Below are 20,315 nucleotides of genomic sequence, written 5' to 3'. Positions count from 1 at the left end.
TTTCAAGCCTACCAGAAAAATCGGGGTAGAGCTAATTTTCAGGGTAGGTCTTATTTATGGGGAAACAGAGTAACAGGGATTTTTACCACCAAAATGATGCTAGACTTCGGAGAGACCCCTTCAGCGAAAACAATCACCAAAAATGGTGTCACCTCAGGGGTACTATCCCAAGGTGAAAAGGTGATTCAAAGTAAATCTACAGACACTAGGTATACTATAGGTGGGCTATGCCAACTCAGTACTAAATCTGGCTAGTAATCAGATAACCTATCATAGGTAGAGTCTTTGAAATAATATTGGAACCCATTTGTGAGCATCATGCCTAGCTAGTATCTATTGGTCTGGTACTCACTTTGGGTCTCCACAGAGGCTCCATAGATATATGGTGGTACTTTGCTAGGTGGGTCATGCTATGTCATTACTCAGTCTGACCAGCAGCTGGATTACCCATCATGGGTATCCACCAAGAATCTAGAGGAATCTAGTAAAGTGGCCTTTGGAAGACACAATATCTGATGCCTTGATGGCCATAATAGATTCTCTTCTACCTTTTCACCTTAGTAAGGACATATCAGAGAGACAAGTCCATACCTGGGCTCCCCTCTCGCCAATGTTGTATCTTGATCTGGCAATAATCACCAATTTACCCTGGTTTTAATCTAAGTCAATAAAGGTTATTCTTTAATCCTATTCTGTGAAGACATTTTTAAGGTAATTAGGATTTTTCCTGCCTTCGGTGACTCCACCAATCACACAATCATTATATCCCAATATAAGTACTATACTATGCCACTGCTCTTGATTTTGTAGAGAAATCCAAATTAAATAGTATATATTTCAGTATTAAATAAAGATAATCTGCTGGAACATTTTTCTATACATATCTGTTTATAACCTACATAACTAGGGAAATATAATTATCATACTGCTTGTACAAAAGAGACCATTGCATTATATTCAAGGGCTCACAGTTATGAGCAGATATAAATCACATTCAATAAAGTCTAAAAAGAAAGCTCCTGCAGCTCGCTGGCATAAGATATTAGGATTGGACCGGTCAACATCCCATTCTTCAGAAGAAAAAAGCAGAATGCATGATTTGTAAATTGGCCAAGATGGCATTTTGAGATACTTCATCTGATAAGAAGTGTCTTACATATGCCATCAGTCAAGTGTCACACATCACCATATGTCAGACTCCATCAAGTCATTGCACTTCAATAACAAGAAATGAAGCCAGTCATCTCTATGCAATAATACATCAACCAGACAGCATAAACCGTTATGGTATAATCTACATCTTTACCCATACTTTCAATCTTCAGAAGACAACAACGTGACTCGACTAAGTGCCAACAGAATCAAAATAAAGGGCTGCACTTAGGCTGCATTCACACAGGGCGGATTTGCCGCGGAAATTCCGCGCGGAATTTCACCGCGGCAAATCCGCCAGCGGTCGCTAATCTCGGGATTAGCCAGCCATGTGGACGAGATTTCTCAGAAATCTCGTCCACACAGGATGGCCAATCCGCTGCGGTAAGTCAGGCTGAAACCGTGGCTGCTGTGACCGCAGCCGCGGCTTCAGAAGATGCAGCATGTCTATTTTTTTTTTAATTCCGCCGCGGCCGCGCTCTCCTCTATGGGAGCACCGGTCGCAGCGGAAGAGCGAGCGGCCGGGCCGCTTCAAAGCCGCCGCGGGTTTTTCCGCGTGGCGGTTCTCCCAGCGGAAATCTCGCGGTTTTTGCTGCGGCCAAACCGCGGGATTTCCGGCGGGAATCTGCCCCGTGTGAACCCAGCCTAAGGGTGACTACCCACTAGCGTTTTTTTTCACTGCGAAATTTGCAGGGTTTTTTTTCTGCAGGGGGTCTATGGGACTGGTAATGTTAAAATCGCGATCGCGCAAAATCGCGCTTTTGCGTGATTGCGATTTTAGCTTTACAAGTCCCATAGCCCAAAGACCCCTGCAGAAAAAAAAAACGCTGCGAATTTCGCAATAAAAAAATGCTAGTGGGTAGGAGCCCTTAAACTTTACATTTAAAAGTATTACTACTTACTAAAAATCTAAAACATACAACGAAAGGCATCAGTATAACAGAACACATCTCCTTCGATCTGTCAAAATACAAGCCATCGTGATTAATTTTTTTGGCCCTTTTTTCCCCTACACATTCTTATGGCCTGGACTTTTTAAATGCTCAATTCATAATTGGGCAATTCATATCCTTCTAAAGGCTCGAGTAGAAGACAACTCAAGATCTGACTCAAAGATTGAGTTGCAAGTTCTATTATTCCCATGAGGAGAGAGTAATGTGCAACTAAAGTTGTTGGAGAATGTTGCAATGGTTACAAGTTCACGTGCGACTTCTTTCTTTAAGGAAAACTAGACTTCGATAGGATAGTACTAAAAGCTATTTGAAGTGTAAATACACCGGACTAAAATAAAAGCATAATCCATGGACTAATAACAATACTTAAGGCGTTTTACAGCTTCTCAAGAACTAGCAGACACCAAAATGAACACTAGATGAACTGATCTTCCATATTAGTTGTCATAAACTGTCCAAAAACTAACTGATCACAACTAGAGATGAGTGAGCGTACTCAGTTCCGGTGTTTTTGCACTCGAGCACCGCTTTTTCCGAGTAACTGACTACTCGGACGAAAAGATTCGGGGGGCGCCGGGGGTGAGCGGGGGGTTGCAGAGGGGAGTGGGGGGGGGGGGGGAGAAAGCTCCCCCCTGTTCCCCACTGCTACCCCCCGCTCCACCACGTCGCCCCCCGCGCACCCCGAATCTTTTCGTCCGATTAGTCAGTTACTCAGAAAAAGCGGTGCTCGAGTGCAAAAACACCCGAACCGAGTACGCTCGCTCATCTCTGATCACAACCAATAATGTAATTCTTAAAAGGGGTTGTGTCAAGATGTACAACCCTTTTGAGAATGTGGGGCCTGGAATGATCAGCCAATTGCTCCAAGTCCCTCTCTGAATGTGCCCCGACAAACAGACGATATTGCCATTGGAAGCCATGGCAAGCCTGACATTTCCCTTGCAACTGCAGGGAAAATGTAGTATTACAGGAGACCATCACATGAAGGTCCTGGATGGTAGAATGTCTACAAGAATAGAAGACGCTCTTACAGAGAAGCTCTTTAGTTTTGGTGCGTAAGAGCGCACCAAGTGCGGGATCCTGCTCTAGGATGTTCATATGCCCTAAGGGGGCGTATAATTAGGGGATGCCATCTTTGCACAACCCCTGTAACAGATCGCAAAAAAGTGGGGATTGACAAGTCAAGACGGATCACAACTGTAGACAATGTAGAAAATGAAAACAAAAATTTCTATTTTGCCAATCCGTTGGGATCTCTTAAAACTTTCTAAATATACATTTAAGCAGGAGACATACAGTATGTGACCTTAGCCGTATTATCTACGAGGAAAGATCCAAGAGGTGTCTCTGGCTAACTGAACAATTTTTAAGGTCTATCTTCTATGAAATCGCTCAAAGTACATTTAAAGAGGTTTTTTTTACTTTAAGCAAAGTGACAACCAAGATAACTTGTAGTTCTTGTCGTCTCATTAGATGAAGAGTCATAGTAAATACAACAGATTTAAGATGAATTATGTTCAATTACCTGTGATCTAGATGACTGAAATCTTGCAAATTCAGTTCCCTTGTATCTTGTGTTAAGTATATTGTATCTACATCCTGCAAAAATAAGAAAAGAAAGCTTTTCATTTATGGCAGACTGTAATTTTGAGAAAGAAAGTAATTGAATACATTAAAGGGGTTGTCTGCATTGTACCATCTCTGGACTACCCCTCCCCTGTGCACGAACATAAACAGTCATGTACTCACGCCTCCTGCTCCCGCTACGTCCTGCAATGAATAGTCATTGAGCTCTGTCATTGGCTGCAGCCCCTGTGATGTCCTGTAAACTGGGCGGGACTGCAGCTGTCAACAGAGACTCAAGCGGGAGAATGAACACAGCGGGAGCGTGGAGTATATGACAGTTTGTTATGTTAATGCATGAGGAACTGGTTGTCCAGAAATGGTACAACACGAACCCCTTTAAGACCACATTTTTCTTACCTAACTAAAGAAACAAGAGCATACGTCACCATATACTCTAAATGAACCATGCTGGACAATCTATTGTGTATGGAGGCCATCCAACTGACACAAAATGTTGAAGAAGAAAAAATCTGGCATGTTAGATTTCAATAGACCCAATCCTGTGCTCCAATGAGAGATAAGCTGCTGCCACAGGAGTCTGTCCCATGGAATTAAACATGTCCACTCGACCAAGCATTAGAGATGAGCGAACGTACTCATTTTAAGTAATTACTCGATCGAGCACCGCGATTTTCGAGTACTTCAGTACTCGGGTGAAAAGATTCGGGGGGCGCCGGGGTAGCAGCGCGGAACAGGGGGGAGCCCTCTCTCCCTCTCTCCCCCACTGCAACCCCTCACTCACCCACGGCGCCCCCCGAATCTTTTCGCCCGAGTACGGAAGTACTCGAAAATCGCGGTACTCGGGCGAAAAAGGGGCGTGGCCGAGTACACTCGTTCATCTCCACCAAGCATGCATTGTTTATGGGAGGAGATGGAAAAAATAACTATCCAACTAAAGGCCCACTTTCATGCAATGATTAGCTCTCAAAATTCGCTCAAACGACCGCAAATGAGCGATAATCATTCCATGTAAATGCTACCATCGTGCACTTTTCATCTGAACGATGATTTTAAGGCGAACTTAAAATCCATCGTTCAGCCGCAGAGAGATAAAGTATGTCTCAACAGACCGCATAATGTTTCTCCACGGCAGCTGGGAGATTACATTGTATTTTGCCGGCAGCCCCAAGGAGAACAATACAGCTGTGTGTAGAACCCAGCTCACGTGCTGGGCTTTGCAAATAGCTCCTGGAGGCCCTTTTCTACATGCAAATGAAGATGATAAAGTGTTAATGGGCATTAGTGCCCATTACCCCTTAATGCAAAATGATTGCTAAAAATTTCTTTGAAAGATTATGTTTGCATGTAAATGGGCCTTAAGTGTTTGGCTTACAATTATTTAATGTGTATGGGCAGCATAAGTTAAAAACATAAATTACGGATCGCCACATAAATGTCTGACAGTACCTGTGCACACATTTTGGCACAAGATTATTTTTCCATATACGGTTACCAGAAAAATATAACTTTATAGACTTACCCACTGTACTTCTTCTCTGTAAGGCATTGACAGCCAGTCACAAACACAGGCATACATCTGTGAAAACCCACCTAAAAAGGCATAAAAGCAAAAAAAAAGACATTTCTAAATAAAATATCTACCGGTAGAATTATGTTTAATTCTATTTCTACTTCAATGTAAGAAATGTTTTGTTGCATACCACAGGGGCCTACTTCTGTTACAGTCTGGCTGTCCCACAGAGCTTGCAGATTTGACAGTCTGTCCGATGGTTCCATGGATACCTTCTTCATAATTTTTCTGTAGAACAGTAAAAGAAAAACAATCGCTAGAAATAATTTTGCAAAAGTGTAAAAACTGTATGTTGTAGTGGTAGTGTGCTGTAGTATGAAAGTAATATGCTGGCCACACAAGTTATGTAGTCCTGAGCTGTGTCGGGCTACTACTGATGGAGTAATTAAACACAAAAACAAACAGAAAAACACACTTAGGGACATAAAAATCAACCTATTCATCACTTAACTACTCATAATGCCTCTCTGTATAAGTTTCAGCTCATTATGGATGTATCAGTCACATTGGATAATGGCCTTGTAGTCTACAATAGCAGACAACTGCAATTAAATACATCACCGATGTAGCACAACAGTTAGAAGAGAACTAAACAAAAAAATAGACACAATAGAAAATGTAACTGATAAAAAGAGCTGCTAAGACTGCTTTCACATCTGCGGTGGGGATTCAGTTTTCCGGCTCCTTTTCAGGAAGGAATCCCCTGGCCGAACTGATCTGTCTTATGATGGAACCAAACATTGCCGAATGGACCCCAATGATTATAATGAGGTGCATTCAGTTTCCGCTCAGCTGCCGGCATTTAACCGGAAGAAAAGGCGCTGCATGCAGTATTGTGTGGCGGACGTGCGATAGGAGGTTCCAACCCAGATGTGAAGCCAGCCTAATACAAAAACTACATATTGAAACATTTCAGAACTGGAGATATTTTAGATAAAGCAGTAATAGGATGGAAAGGCATTTTTCTCAACTTCATGTCAGGAATGGCATTGAAGAACCCTACAGTCAAGTCTCTTCTCAGCCTGAAATCTCCCATTTTCAATAGAAGTGTTAAGAATTGGCTCGTGAAAAAAGTTTTCAGTATATAGGGAAATTCCGTTTTAGTTATCAAGTGCCAGTTTTATGAAGCACGCTTAGGGCTATATCATTTGCATGCACTGCCAATAAAGGTAGATCACAAAAATGCTGATCTAGTTAAAATAAGCGATGCCTGCATCCTAGAAAATGCTATAATCAAGCTAGACTTTTACAAATAAGTAGAGATGAGCGAGTATACTCGCTAAGGGCAATTGCTCGAGCGAGCATTGCCCTTAGCGAGTACCTGCCCGCTCGAGACATAAGGTTCGGGTGCGGGCGCGGGAGAGCGGTGAGTAGCGGCAGGGAGGAGCGGGGGGGGGGGCTCGAGCAATTGCCCTTACCGAGTATGCTCGCTCATCACTACAAATAAGGCAAAATATAACGTTTCCTATCACGTACTTATAAGACACATAAAGGTAGCTTTACAGATATCTGGAATAGTAGTTTCAACTAAAACAAGCACAGAGTTTCAACTTTAAGCCCTAAGTGACCGGTTTATTTTTTGCCTTTAGGACCAAGCAATTTTCATCGTAATATTACAGGAGCCATAACTGGTTGACCTATTCTTCAGTGGCAGCGCTCTGGGGAACATATAGACATGTTGTATAGCTTTTATTACATTTTTTGGACGGGAGGCAAAGTCCCTCCAGAAATTCTGCCATTGTTTTGGGGTTTTGTTTTTACAGCGTTCATCATTTGGTATAAAAAGCACTATAATTTTTGCATCAGAATCAGCATGATTACTGCGATACCGGGTTTCTATAGATTTCTTTTTTTATGTTATTTTTGCACAATAAAAAACACATTTTTGAATAAAAACAAGTGAATCTGCATTGCCGCATTTCAGACTCCCGGCATTTTTATTTTTATGGCAATGGAGCTCTGCGAAGTCTTGTTTTTTGTAGTTTTTGTTGATACCATTTTGAGGTACATGTGACTTCATGTGGATTTCATTTAATTGCATTTTTTGGGAGGTGAACAAAAGAAAAATAGCAATTCTGGCATAACTTTTTAAAATTATTTTTACGGCGTTCACCAAGTGAGATTAATAACTCCATATTTTTATTACATGGGCTGTTATAAACACGATAATACCTATTATGTACTGGTTTTTTTTTTTTGTATTGTATTCTATCCATTTAAAAAGGGTTTTGTGGGTAAAAATGTGCATCTTTTAACATAATTAATTTAGTTTTAATTAAATAGTATGGAACTTTTTTCACACTATTTTTTAGCCCTTTATGGGGACTTGAAGATATGATCATTTGATCGCTGGGATACTACACTGCATTACTCATATAGTGCATTTTACTTAGCCTATACCAGTAGCCCATTAGGCGGGGGAGGAGGGGCCTGATAGGTTGAGTAACATGGCAGACATGGAGGCCTTCATTATGTTTTTGGCTGCCATGGGAAACTATTGGTACCATGCAAATCACACTGTGGCATGCGTATGGGTGATAAAAAAGCCCCCTCAGCCTGTCATTTGGTTTCATGCTGAAGTTGCTATTGAATGTATGTAACATGTAAGGGGTCAAACTACCAGGATCTGAGGTTTCTTCATTTCTGGCTGTAAGAGCAGGAGCCTGGCTGTCCGTAGTCAGCCAAGCCACCGTCTTTTATATGTTTTAAACCTGCACATACAGCTTTTTGAGAGGTCAGTAAAAAGGCATCTTTGCTGTCATTAAGGAGGTTAACAAAATAAATTGGGATAATTCAAAATAATTCTGACTTTGTCCATAACTTGATAAATATTTCAGACTGATTTTATAGTCCGACCAATCAGTGGAGAGGCAGGAGGCTAATCGTTACAATTATTCCTGCATTTCAATTTTGAACATTCTCACATTTGTAACTAATTGTCATGAAAATGCTAAACTATAATGTTTTTTTTGCCTCACTGTTTCTAGATTGAAGCCAATCCTGTCACATGACAATAAAGAATGAGATCTGTCATTTTATTTTCTAATTAAATTAAGGAACACAAATCTAAACCAAGACCAATGCACCAACGATGCACTCGAGGATCAATGCCCGGCCCCTTGTACCCAGTGTAACAGTTAATACAGTCGGCCTGGTGACATGGTCTAGTCAGTATCAATTTATGAAGCTTTTCTGTACAAGAAGACAATTGTATAAAGCCATTGATATGCTGATAACTTGGGGTACATACACAGGTGACAGTCCTGGGAATATCTTTCGAAGACACGTGCCAATATGTGCTATGACTTCATTTACATCATCCGAGGAAACCATCTTCAGGGAAATGTTGCCTTTTTCAGTTTCAACTACCAACTACAAGACACATTGGAAGCAGAATACAGAAAAAGAAAAGTGAGACATCTAAATGTGTCATTTCTTAAGCATGCATTTAAGCAAGGAGTTCTTTTTTACACAAACTACAGTGTTCATAGAATATCAGAAATAAATGACCCCCACAGGCCAAAATATATAGTGACCGCCAAAAAAGTTTTGAGAAATTCACAGAAAAGTGTCCTTTGAAATTTATAATAATTTTTTAGTAATTGAAGAAATACTATAATATATATATTTCAAATATATTTTTTATATAATTCCATTACTAATAAAATTGAATTTTAATTAAAGGGAACAGTAGACTTTTCTGTGACTCCCCATATATTGCAGTGAGTTACAGAATTAAGCGTTGAAGCACCAAGCCGGCACACATGATGTACTTGGTGATTTCTGCATATGATAGCATATTCATATCTCCCTCCCCCCCCCATCCTTTCCACACAGCGAAGCCCAGACTACAGCCTTTATCTTCTGTTAAAAGTAGGAAGTTTTGTAGTTGCTTCTTCCTTCACTGATGCCCGCAGTGCAATGATGACTTAGCAACATTCTTGAGGATTCAGAACAAGTAAAATTTTGTTTTTTTGGCATTAAAGTGGTTTTCCAGGAAGCATCCACTGTCAGTGTCGGGATACACGAGGGTCAGAGTGGAAGCCACTGCTCCAACCTGTGCAGCTCCCATTGATTTCAATGAGACCCCAGCCTGCAATTACAAGCGCCGGCCACTACACAGTCTGAGCAGCGGCTTATACTCCGACCCCTATGTATCCCAAAACTGACTCAGGCGCCGCCTGGAAAACCACTTTAATTAAAGAGTCTTTTTTAATGTAGAAAATACATTCTGAAAAAAAATCTAAAAATTACCAAAAAAATACAGCCTGCAGCCACCGGTATCTATAGGGATTAATGTACTGTAATACTGCATATTACTTGTCTAAAGGAGTCACAACAACTGGATGTTTAGGTGGCAAGTACTCAATGCCATAACAGCCATATGTTCGAGTCCATACAGGGCACAGTCTAGGAATAGATTTTCACCTATAGATAAAAAGCTCTGTTCACACTCAGAGAATTAGTCCACTTTTTTTTCTCTTTTCAAACAAGATTAGCGACTGATATGATCCATGTGCAGAAGACTCTACTAGATGCCATTCCCTTTTTTTTCGGGGTGGGAGGTCCTCAGGGGCAGGGCTTAATAACAGGTCATACAATTGGAGTTCAAAACTCCCCTTTAACTACATGACATCTGTTGTAGTTAAATTAATGAAAACACTCCTGAAAAAAAGAGGATATTTGACCACTTAAAAACGAACAGCCTGTTGGACCCTAAAAACAGCGTCTGTACTGAGGGTACATCATGCCAAACTAATCTCACTGATATCTTTGACTGTGTCATAAAAGTAGTGGATGAGGATAGCGCCATGAATATCACCTATCTGGATTTCAGTAAAGCTCTTGATACAGTTCCACATAAAGAGCTTATAGTAAGTTATTAAAAATTAGACGTAATCCTTTAACAGTCCAGTGGATTCGCAGTTGGCAAAAAGTGTGTTGTTCTTAACTGACTGTATTCTGAACAGGAACAAGGGTCTGTCCTTATATGAATATGTTCATAAGTGACATAGGAGAAGGTTTAATCGATGGGGTTTGTATGGTTGCTGATGACACAAAAGTGTGCAATAGGGTTGATATCCCTGATGGGGTTTTGAACAAGGAAAACAATTTAAAGGGAAGCTGTCACCAGGTTTATGCTGCACATACCACAGGCAGGAGGATCGGGACGCAAGAAAGTATAGATCTTTGTTGAGGTCATAACTTAGCTGATAAAAAGTAGCCGAGAGGAAAATCAGCCCCTCAGTCCAGCCTCATGGACTGATCTCCTATTGAGACTTATGGTCCTTTTACATGGGCTGAGAACCTCACAATTCTCATTTGCCCAATCATCAGGTTTGCGCTCAGGCAGCCTGTATAAACTTCTCGTTGAGTATCCTGCAGTTTTTGTGCACTAGTCTTCATTGTTTCCCATTCCTATGTCAGGAAAGGTATCGCTTCTCCTTAAGGAGAGCACCTAGAAGATGAGTGAGGAGACTTATAAGGCCATCCATGCTCCTCTGGGAAATATGCAAATAAGGTAGACTGAACAATACGTCTGCAGCTCCACCTATTGGAGGACAGCATTTCTGCAAGTTAATGTTATAAGGCTTGTATAAAGAGTCAAACAATGACAGGGAATTGAAAACCAAGGCAGAATACCATACACAGACAGCTGTTTCGGGGGATTTTACCCCTCATTAGTGTGCAATATGTTTCTAGCTTGGCTACACTTGAAACAGGGCATTAGCCATTCTAAAGACATAATTAGTGTAATTTGCTGTGTGCTGCCAATCATCATGCACTATCTTGGCATGTATGTGTGCGTAAAACGTGCCAAGATAGAACATGCTGTGATTTTTTCTTGTGCACACATTTCATGCAATATGCATGTAAGCGGCAACATGGGAGCCTATGGCAGATTGGTGCACCGTATTGTGCATGTAATACTCTGTCACCACACGCTTGTGTAAGCCTGGCCTAAAACTGCAGTGTTTTCTGAATCTACATTAGAAATAAATAGATCAGACTGACAGAGAAAATCTTAGAAAGTGAAGGACCGTTCCATTGGTCCATATGTCACAGAGAATATCCCAGGAGATATAATTAAAGAGTAATGTATGAGGGATGTGCCCTGCATTACACTATAAATATAGGCTTGAACGTGGTCAGGAATGTCACTTTATTTGGAGTTATGCTCCCACACTTATTCCCTTGGACAATATTTACTAGAGCGCGTCTCCGTATTTCTCTGGAAAAGCCGCATCACAGATAAGAAAAATCTCAACTGTCTTTCCTTATATTACGATATTGAATACCTTATTGGAAGTGACCCTTTCAAAAAAAATCTCTAAAAGACATGTATGCACATACACACCTCCACCCATGTAATAAACTGATTTATTAAACCAATAACCACCAGTTCTTCTATCACGGGATAAGAGCCCTGGAATTTCAAGACACACCAACAATGGAACTACAGTAGTGGATTAAAGTGACCTTCAGGGGGAGGTGGTATATAGCCTCCAATTGTTCTTCTCCGCTGTCCCTCCATTCCACCGGTTCCAGCTTTAGTTTTTGGCCATCCAAGATGGTTGAGACAATGTTTAGATTACATAGACTACCAATCCACTATACCTGCTCTCTGACTGGCTAGAGTGGCTCATGTGATCAGCACTCGCCAATTGGAGAGCAAGTATCTTGGGCAGCTGAAAATGGGGCCTGGAACCAGCAGCTTGTTGGGCGTCAGAGATCTGCAGGTAATCTATAACTCTCCCCCCCCCTGTCCCAGGAAAGAATTTTGCCCCAAAACTGGAGCGTAGTTTTAAGCAAGTGGCCATGGTCCAAGGAAATAGGATACTTAGTGGTCATTAAAAAAGCAGATCTTGATGCATTTTAAGTTGTATCAGAATCAGACTGTTCAACACAGAATTTAAGAGATATCACTGTATAACATGTTGTATAATGAGCCAATCTGTAGTTATTTCATGCCTGACGTCCCAGAGATTACAACTGTGAAATGTACTCAACATGAGGAACAATGCAAACTAACCAAGAGCAGGAGAACGTAGGGCAAAGCTTTTAAAGTGACGGACTTGGGACCCTTATATTGGAGCCACAAATGGCAGCTGCTGCAAAGGATGGCTTTCACTTGGGCAGACTAGATGCAACTTCAGGGACATGAGTGCCCCCTGGTGATGACAGCTTATAATGGAGGACACAGACTTGATCTATCCAGCAGATGGCCGGAGCAGCTTCTTCTTCATTTGCCTGAAGACAACAGACCCTTCTCCATCTCTACTCTACTATTCTAGGGATGCCTGAACTGGTCTTTGCATTTAAGACACTGTTCACACTTCGGTAATGGATTTTCTCTTGACAGAATTCATGACAAATGTGATGAACACATATTGATCCATTTTGCAATGAATTCCAGCCGCTCCCATTCATGGAAGCATCAAGTAGGCCCATCAAAATGTAACAAAAACCTGACAGCACAGAATCTGATGTGAACAAAGCCTAAACCAGTGAATAAATCAGTCGTATCAGATGGAAGACCCCATGATGTTTTTAATTCATAAAGCGTGGTGGAAATTTCGGGAGCACTCTGAGTTTATGGGGTTTACAAAATATATGCCCATTTGGGAGAGTCCATACCTGGGAGAATTGTTTATGTGAGAGGGCTTTGAGAATTGGATGTGTAGTGGAGTCCAATATATACGCCCGCGTTATGAGGGGTGGGGAGAATAGTGCGCTCCTTTTAACAGTTGCAAGTAGAGATTAAAATCTCAAATTCAACTTTCTACATGTATTTGTAATTACAGGATGCACTGCAGCATCAGGCCTCATGTCCACAGCACACACGGATATTTCATGTGGATTTCCACTGCAGATGCGCTGCGGGTCATCTTAAAATAGATTTTCTTTTTACCTGCGAGAGATCACAAATTGCAGCTTTTTTCCGTGCGGATGCCAGCCTTTTCCCCACCTCCCTAATTGCTTCTAACCTTCAAATCCACAGTGGATTAAATGCATTTAAATGTATTTGCGGATGCACTGCAGATCCTAAGCTCCTATAGAGATGAATGGAGCCACATCTGCGCATAATCTTCAGTAAAATGGAGCATGCTGCGATTTATTATCTGCGCTTGGCATCCACAAATCCTTTAAAGTCAAATCCACAGGACTTAAATGAAGTGTGGATGCCCAATGTTTCTCTATGGGCGGCTAGAGCTGCGGATCTCCTGCGAGGGAGACCTGCGCTGATTCAATAAATAGAATCCGCCTGTGAACATTGGGCCTCAGGAGTGTGTGATAAATATGGAGATAGAAGCACTGGAGGCAATAGACTTGGTTCTCAATGCTGAAACATCCAGCAGATTGATTTCTCCAATCTATCAGAAGGTCCTTCTTAAGAGTTTTAAAGGATCCTATTGGTCGGCTAAAATAAAAATGGGAGGTGGATGTTGGGAATATTTTGGATTAACAAAATGGCAAAATTGTGCAGGCAATATCTCATGTATCTCTTAATGAAGCATAACGGGGCTCACAATAGTTCTTAACACGCAGTGTAAAGGACTCCACATTTGCAGTTTGGAATGGGGTTGCAAAGTGAGGCGGGATGTCTTACATGTCAAGTGGCTGATACTGTTCTTATCTTTAGGCTGGGTTCCCACTGGACGGAAATCCGCGGAAATCTTGTGGCTTGGCCACACCGAAAAGCCCCAAGATTTCCGTGGGAGAGCTGCAGCTTCAAACCCCGCGGCATTTCACAGCGGGTTTTGGAGCGGTTCGGCCACTGGCATTCCATTGCAGCTTTCTCTCCCCATAGAGAAGAGTAAGACCGCAACGGGAAAAAAAAAGAAGAATTGACATGCTGCGGCTGTCAATTCTGCACCGCATCGCAAGTTCCGCCTGGCTTTTGCCGAGACGGATTGGCCGCCCCATGTGGACGAGATTTTTGCTAAATCTCGTCTACATGGCCGGCTAATCCTGGGATGAGGAGCCGGGGGCGGATTTGCCGCACCAAAATTTTGCACTGAATTTCCACTGCAAATCCGTTGCGTGAACCCTGCCTTAAGTTTCGGACATGCACTTCCCCAACAACCCTTTGGGAGGGGTGTACGACCTAATTAAGGACGCCTATTGAATCTAATCATTTAGTACTCCATTATTAGGTGTATTACGGTATATAAGCAACATACTGGCAGACTCAATGCAAAAATTAGCTATTTCTAAAATCAGCCTTGAACTTGATATAACCACTGGAGAAAGGGATATATCAAAAACAGGGCACTATGGCTATGTCTGAAGAACAGAGGGCTCGGTGGATAGATAGTGCGATTCTGGCTTCCCCTGAGCTCATAAGATATTGAGTACGGAGCTAGTGAGTTGATTTAGTCTAGGCGTAAGTAAAAACCTGCAAAATGAGATATACAGGTATATGATACAACATTGCTGATTGGAGTATACTATGGTACTTCCGCAGAGCACCATAATGTATCTGTAAGAGAATGTTCTATATCAAGGTCTGCCGTGATACGGCTGCAGGAGTGAGCTGGGGTGGGATGCTGCCCCTTTTTTGGGACATTGTCACTTATGTTGGCTTGTTTTGTTCATGTGTATTATAACATGAAAAATTCAATAAACTTCACTTGACAAAAAAAGTCTATTGTGTGAACATATGGACCTGACTACAATTATCAGCATTACCGCTGTCATGATTCTCTTGATGCACACTAATCTGAAAACTACTATACTTGTTGCTATGGAGATACTTAAGTATTAGTTTTAGGGTTTGTTTTCAGCTTCTTTGTAGAAACCTGAGAGATTGCTTAAAGGCGTATTCCAGCTTCAGCAAATAAATGGTTTTCTTCGAGTAATTAAATATTAGAGGATTTTCCAATATAGTTTCATTACAAATTTCTCCATTTTTAAGATCTGTGCTTGCAGGCATTAATAAGAAAGACTCATAGTTTGCTTCTATTTACTGAAATGGGCAATTACGTTAGTTCCGTCAACAGAGCTATATGACTGCTTGATTCTTGCCAGCCCACTTGTAGTTTTTTTTTTTTTTTTTTTTTTTAATTCTAGTTTGAGGTATAGGATTAATTTTATTCTTATTTATGGGAAGCAAGTTGATTAGAAAATGGTTATTTGCATTTTTTTTTTTTATGAAATCTATCACGCTAGATAAATAAAGTAAGATTTTAAAGTACGGGTTGTTATGGATCTGGTGATGTTAACTATGTACAGTCTTTTTTTTTTCCTTACATTTTTTTCAACATTTAAAGCCTTGTGTAAGGGAGAAAATTTTTTTTCTAAATTTTCTGGAAAAACGTGTAGATGCCGCAGTTAGCAATGACTGTAGCATCTGCAGGGTTAAATAGTGTAGGGGAGGAAGTCCTCATCACTCTGCAAAATAAGACCCACATATGTGACAATAAGCAAGCAAATATGCTCTCTAATTGATGGGATGTGATAATATGAAGAAAAGTCCTCCTCACCCCTCCCCAACATAAGAAGATATACCGGAGGGGCACAAATCTTCTCTCCTGCCTGCTGGTCCCCCCTCCCCTCTGCTTTGCACACCAAGACTGAACTGACAGCTGTAAATGCAGAATTCCCAAACTCACTTCAAGCATCTGTAGCTCCGGTTCTTCAGGAGCTACAGACTTGATTTTGGTGTCATTTTAAAACCAAGAATCTTCCCTTTAAATTGGCATTTCAGTAGCCCTTATAGAACCAGAGCTACAGTCATTTAAAATAGAATGAGCTCTGTTCGCCCAAAACTGTAATGTCCTTTTCCTACACAAAAAAACGTCTCCTAAACCTTTGGGGGATTATAAACAAGTTCTGCCGAGGGAGGAAAAGACTGATGTTTCCTCATACTCCGGAAAAGGGAGAAGGTCCAGCATAGGATAAAAACTCTTTCTCTTTATTGAAAAATCCAGACAGACATAGAGGAACAAGAAGCATGTGCCGTCTTACATGTTTCAGGCAAGCCTGTTGCCCTTAATCATAGACCTAAAGAGACATAAAGAGTTTTCACCTTACTATAGACCTACTCCCTTTTCCTGTGGATCTGTTTTGGTTTCCAGCCAGTCCTCTCATGGGAGCGACCGCAGAGGAGCTGGTATCTGGTTTGCATTTATCTTGTGGAGGTTTCCTCATAGGCGTGCATAGGAGCTGGAAACACAAATGGCAAGATTCTTAATCAGGAATATATTCAGATTTGTTTCGTTTTATTTGTGAGATGCATTGGATGAGTAACTTTGGTTGCAAAAGTGGACATATAGCCCACAAGTTGGGATGCCAAAGCTTACCAGTTTCTATGTTATTACAGTTTTAATACAAATGAGGTTCTAATTCAGCTCCTCTACATTTCAGATGTTAGAAAGAAGACAGTGTCAGCGAGACAGAAATAGTTCGGGGTTACATTATCATAAAAGAACGTCTGCATGACGACTAACGCTATATGGAGATGTGCCGTTACTATTTGACTTTTCATTAATTAGGGACTGTCATGCACCATTATTTGACAAATTATAAATATAAAGACTGCAGCATCTATTAGTAGCAAACAGCAAACTACGGGAGACATGACAGGTAACTGAATGAGGAGTCTCTGAGCTACAAACGCGTTCTGTCACGGGGTATCTGCATGCTGGTTACACGGATGTGGGTGTTACTCCATCTCACAGAAAGAATGAGTCACTCCAATTATATTTTCACTCTCTGAATTGATAATATCCCTTGTATTCGACATCCAATTATTATCTTGGTGTTCCAGAATGGTCCTTTGTAAATGAAAACTACCAGTGACTTATTTTCATTAAGGCCGGACTCACACAACCATATGCTAATTGCGTATTACCCTCGCAGTTTTACTTTAGTTATTAGTTCTACTTTAATGATGCTGCACATACGCTAAAAAAAATCCCCAAAACGCATCATTTTCTATCTTTGCGCGGTTTACGTACATATACATGCCAAGATACTGTATGGGGATTGGTGGCACGCAGCAAGTACGCATGTCATTGCATACGCATACAGCTAATTACGGCTGTGCGAGTCCCGTCTTAACTGGCTATTTTAGAAGACACCATCATTGAGAAAAACTTTCAGGGACAACTTTGTGGAAGGTACTACTACCCTGTTTCCCTGAAAATAAGACATAGCATGATTTTCCAGAATTTTTGAGGATGCAAAATGATTTTTCAGGCTTTTTGAGGATGCTTGAAATATAAGCCCTACTCCAAAATTAATCCCTGCTAACAGTTAATTAAAAAAGTCAATTTAAATAGTGTCCAGGCAGCTATACATGTAAAAAAAGTTAAACCTTTTTGAACAGAAATTAATATAAGACACTGTCTTATTTTTGGGGAAACACTGTACCCCGGGAAATATGATACTTACATGGCCTGGTTTGCTGCAAATAATGCCTTGAATTTCCAAATAACTGAAAGTAAGTTCGAGCTAAAAGTGAAAACAAGACAATGTTTGGCATAAGAAATAAACATTTTTGCAGTAAGTAAGGGTGGTTTCACATCTGCGCTGGGTGGTCCGTTCGGGAGCAGGGAAGGGGATTCCTCACAGCCGAAAGCGCCGGGTAGACCTCATTGAATATAAGAGGGTTCACCTGCTTTCCGCCCAGCAGAAAAAGAGCCGTTTTTTTCCCGGTATTTTCAGCCGTATCTGTGACGGAACGTCTGTCCGGAGGTTCCAACGCAGATGTGAAACCGGCCTGATACGTCGTACCGAGGAGGGACTGTAGATTTTATGACAAATTTATAATCATTTCTTGACATGTGCAGAACATCTACTGAAACTAAGGACAATAATGTGAATAATGTGTATATACACTTCTAGAACAATGTTCATCCCAGGAACAAATAGTTATTAAAAAGAGAATAGACCACAAATGACTTCCTTGATAGACATGAAGGATACTGTCTGTCACCAGTAGGGAAAGCTCAGGTGTTCCCTACCTGCTGTTTATATGATGAACCCAATAATTAAACCCTATGAGCAGGCATCTAACCGCACCCTAGTAGAGCCTGCAGGCAGCCATTATTATATCATTAATGCTTACAGTAGTTTAGATTATTCTAGTAGCTTGACCTAGTGAACTGGGTGGAATAACTGGGGCGAGGACAGGATTCAAGGTCACATTTTCCTGGAAATGTTTTACATTAAACCGTATTTACGCAGGCGGGTGTGATACAGGCCCAAGAAAATCAGACTCCATTCACAAGCGTGAAAGATGCAAAGAAAGTGCGATTTGCATTCAGACTTACATGATGCTTGATAAAGGCGTTTGGGAACGCCGAAACTCGTTGCGTGCATATTTTTGACATTTATTACATATCTTTGGATATACTGTTTGGTTGGTTTTACAAGAGGCAGATTACCTCTTTGATCTTTATTTTATATAATAAACCTCTATGTTTGGACTTTGGCCATCCATAGTGATTCCTTTGGAAAACGAGGCAACCCCATAGAAAGAAAGCGCAGGAAAAAGTTGTTTATTTTACAAAAAAATCGGGGCCAACTTGGACTGCAGCTCTCCAGTGAATATTGGAGAACCTCTGAAAGATACCACTATAAGCCTATTTGGATCTATGGTGCAAGCGGGTCACCATTAGGTGGAACGCTAGGCACCCGGTGAGTTGAAATTTTATGCTTATACTTTGTCCTAAATGGTGTGCAAGGCGCTCTCCCTGATATTTGTTTCTATTCAGACGTACAATCTCAAGTTGTTTCAGTAGTTAAAATGGAAAAAAGCATTGCATGCACGTGCAAGGCATGTGAGTGCGATGGGAAATTTTCATGCACCCATTGGAAATGATGGGAATAATAGGAATGATAATTCTTTAACGTTTTACCCAAAAATAGAACACTGCGATTTCTCAAGCTTGCAATAATCGCTGCGAGAGAACAATCGCTCATGTAAAATTAACCCATTGAAAATAATGGGTTCTTTTCGCATGCAATTTCTGTGCATCTCACAACGCAGAGAAATCACGAGTGAAGTGCGCCCATGTAAATACAGTCTGAGAAAAGCAACTCGGCCAACACAAGGAAAATATCAATCGAGTTCATAGTAAAGTGACGGAGGGGGAGGGCAAGTGGCCAAGCTACTATGGTCCATTCTAGCACTTGAATCACCCACTATAAGCTTAATAAATGTTTTTACACTGGTCAAGTGTACAAGGAATGCCGGAGCTTGGAGGGCAATAGGGGGAGGCAGGTATGACAGGGTTAACGGGGAGTGAAGGAGTTAATCAAAGAAGAGTGTTCTGGAAAAAGGAATGGTAAGGGAGGAGGGGTGGAGACTGCCAGGAAAAAGGTCTGGTGACGAAGCAGAAGAAGCCATTTTCCAGAGAAAGAAGAAGGAGAACCTGGGAAAAGGAGAGAAGAGTTCCACCTGCCCGCCCTTCTATTTTGGGGGAAGAGCATGTGGATTGTCATGACAGTGTAAAGGTGGGGTCCTGGGAAGTCAGTAAATTGGGTTGGGGGTGAAGGCAGGGGCTAGAGAGCCACCATCAGTCCCCTCTTTCGTTATAGTGTCAGTAGGTGGATCGGTCACCTCATGGTTCTCACAGGGCGGTGCCACGGAAAGATGGGTGGAGTGGCTAGCCTGCGTAGGGCTAGCGGGCCTCGGTGTCGGGAGGTAGGCGACTAGAGGCGGTTGGTGAGAATGGGTCTCCCGAGTCGGTTTGGTTTGCGGCGAGGGACGTGGTGTTGGGAAATAGGGTCTCCCGAGTCGGTGGTATGCGGCGGGAGGCAGTACAAATTATTTCCCTGGTTGATGAGGCAACAGATTCGTTTTTGGGGCTCCTTGGACCTTACCTGGAACTCTGTTATACCCATGTCATGTTTTTCCCAACCTTCCCGTCTACTTGACCATTTACTAGACTACTATAAACTAGGTTTTAAAGCTGTTGGACCACAACATGATAGATCACCTATCCACGGGACAGACACTGCCTATCTACACAGGATTACAAAGGATTGGGCAGGTTACACTGAACGGCCACTTTGAGGGGTTACCCAAACAGCATGCTGAT

General features: G+C 41.5%; 1 protein-coding gene across 3 annotated transcripts in view; it reads right to left on the bottom strand.

Annotated features, from left to right (window-relative positions):
* CARMIL1 (capping protein regulator and myosin 1 linker 1) overlaps positions 1–20,315 on the bottom strand; it is a 267,172-nt gene that overhangs the window by 162,584 nt on the left and 84,273 nt on the right. For all 3 annotated transcript variants that reach the window (XM_066579442.1, XM_066579441.1, XM_066579443.1), the window contains exons 4-8: positions 17,662–17,721; positions 8,513–8,634; positions 5,393–5,490; positions 5,212–5,282; positions 3,631–3,704 (exon numbers count right to left, since the gene is read on the bottom strand). In XM_066579442.1, the coding sequence (XP_066435539.1) occupies positions 3,631–3,704; positions 5,212–5,282; positions 5,393–5,490; positions 8,513–8,634; positions 17,662–17,721 (425 nt within the window). The remainder of the gene's footprint in view (positions 1–3,630; positions 3,705–5,211; positions 5,283–5,392; positions 5,491–8,512; positions 8,635–17,661; positions 17,722–20,315) is intronic.

Source organism: Eleutherodactylus coqui, chromosome 9 (assembly GCF_035609145.1).
Source record: "Eleutherodactylus coqui strain aEleCoq1 chromosome 9, aEleCoq1.hap1, whole genome shotgun sequence".
NCBI lineage: Eukaryota > Metazoa > Chordata > Amphibia > Anura > Eleutherodactylidae > Eleutherodactylus > Eleutherodactylus coqui.
Note: the sequence above shows the minus strand (reverse complement) of the source record. Positions and strands in the feature narration are given on the sequence as shown.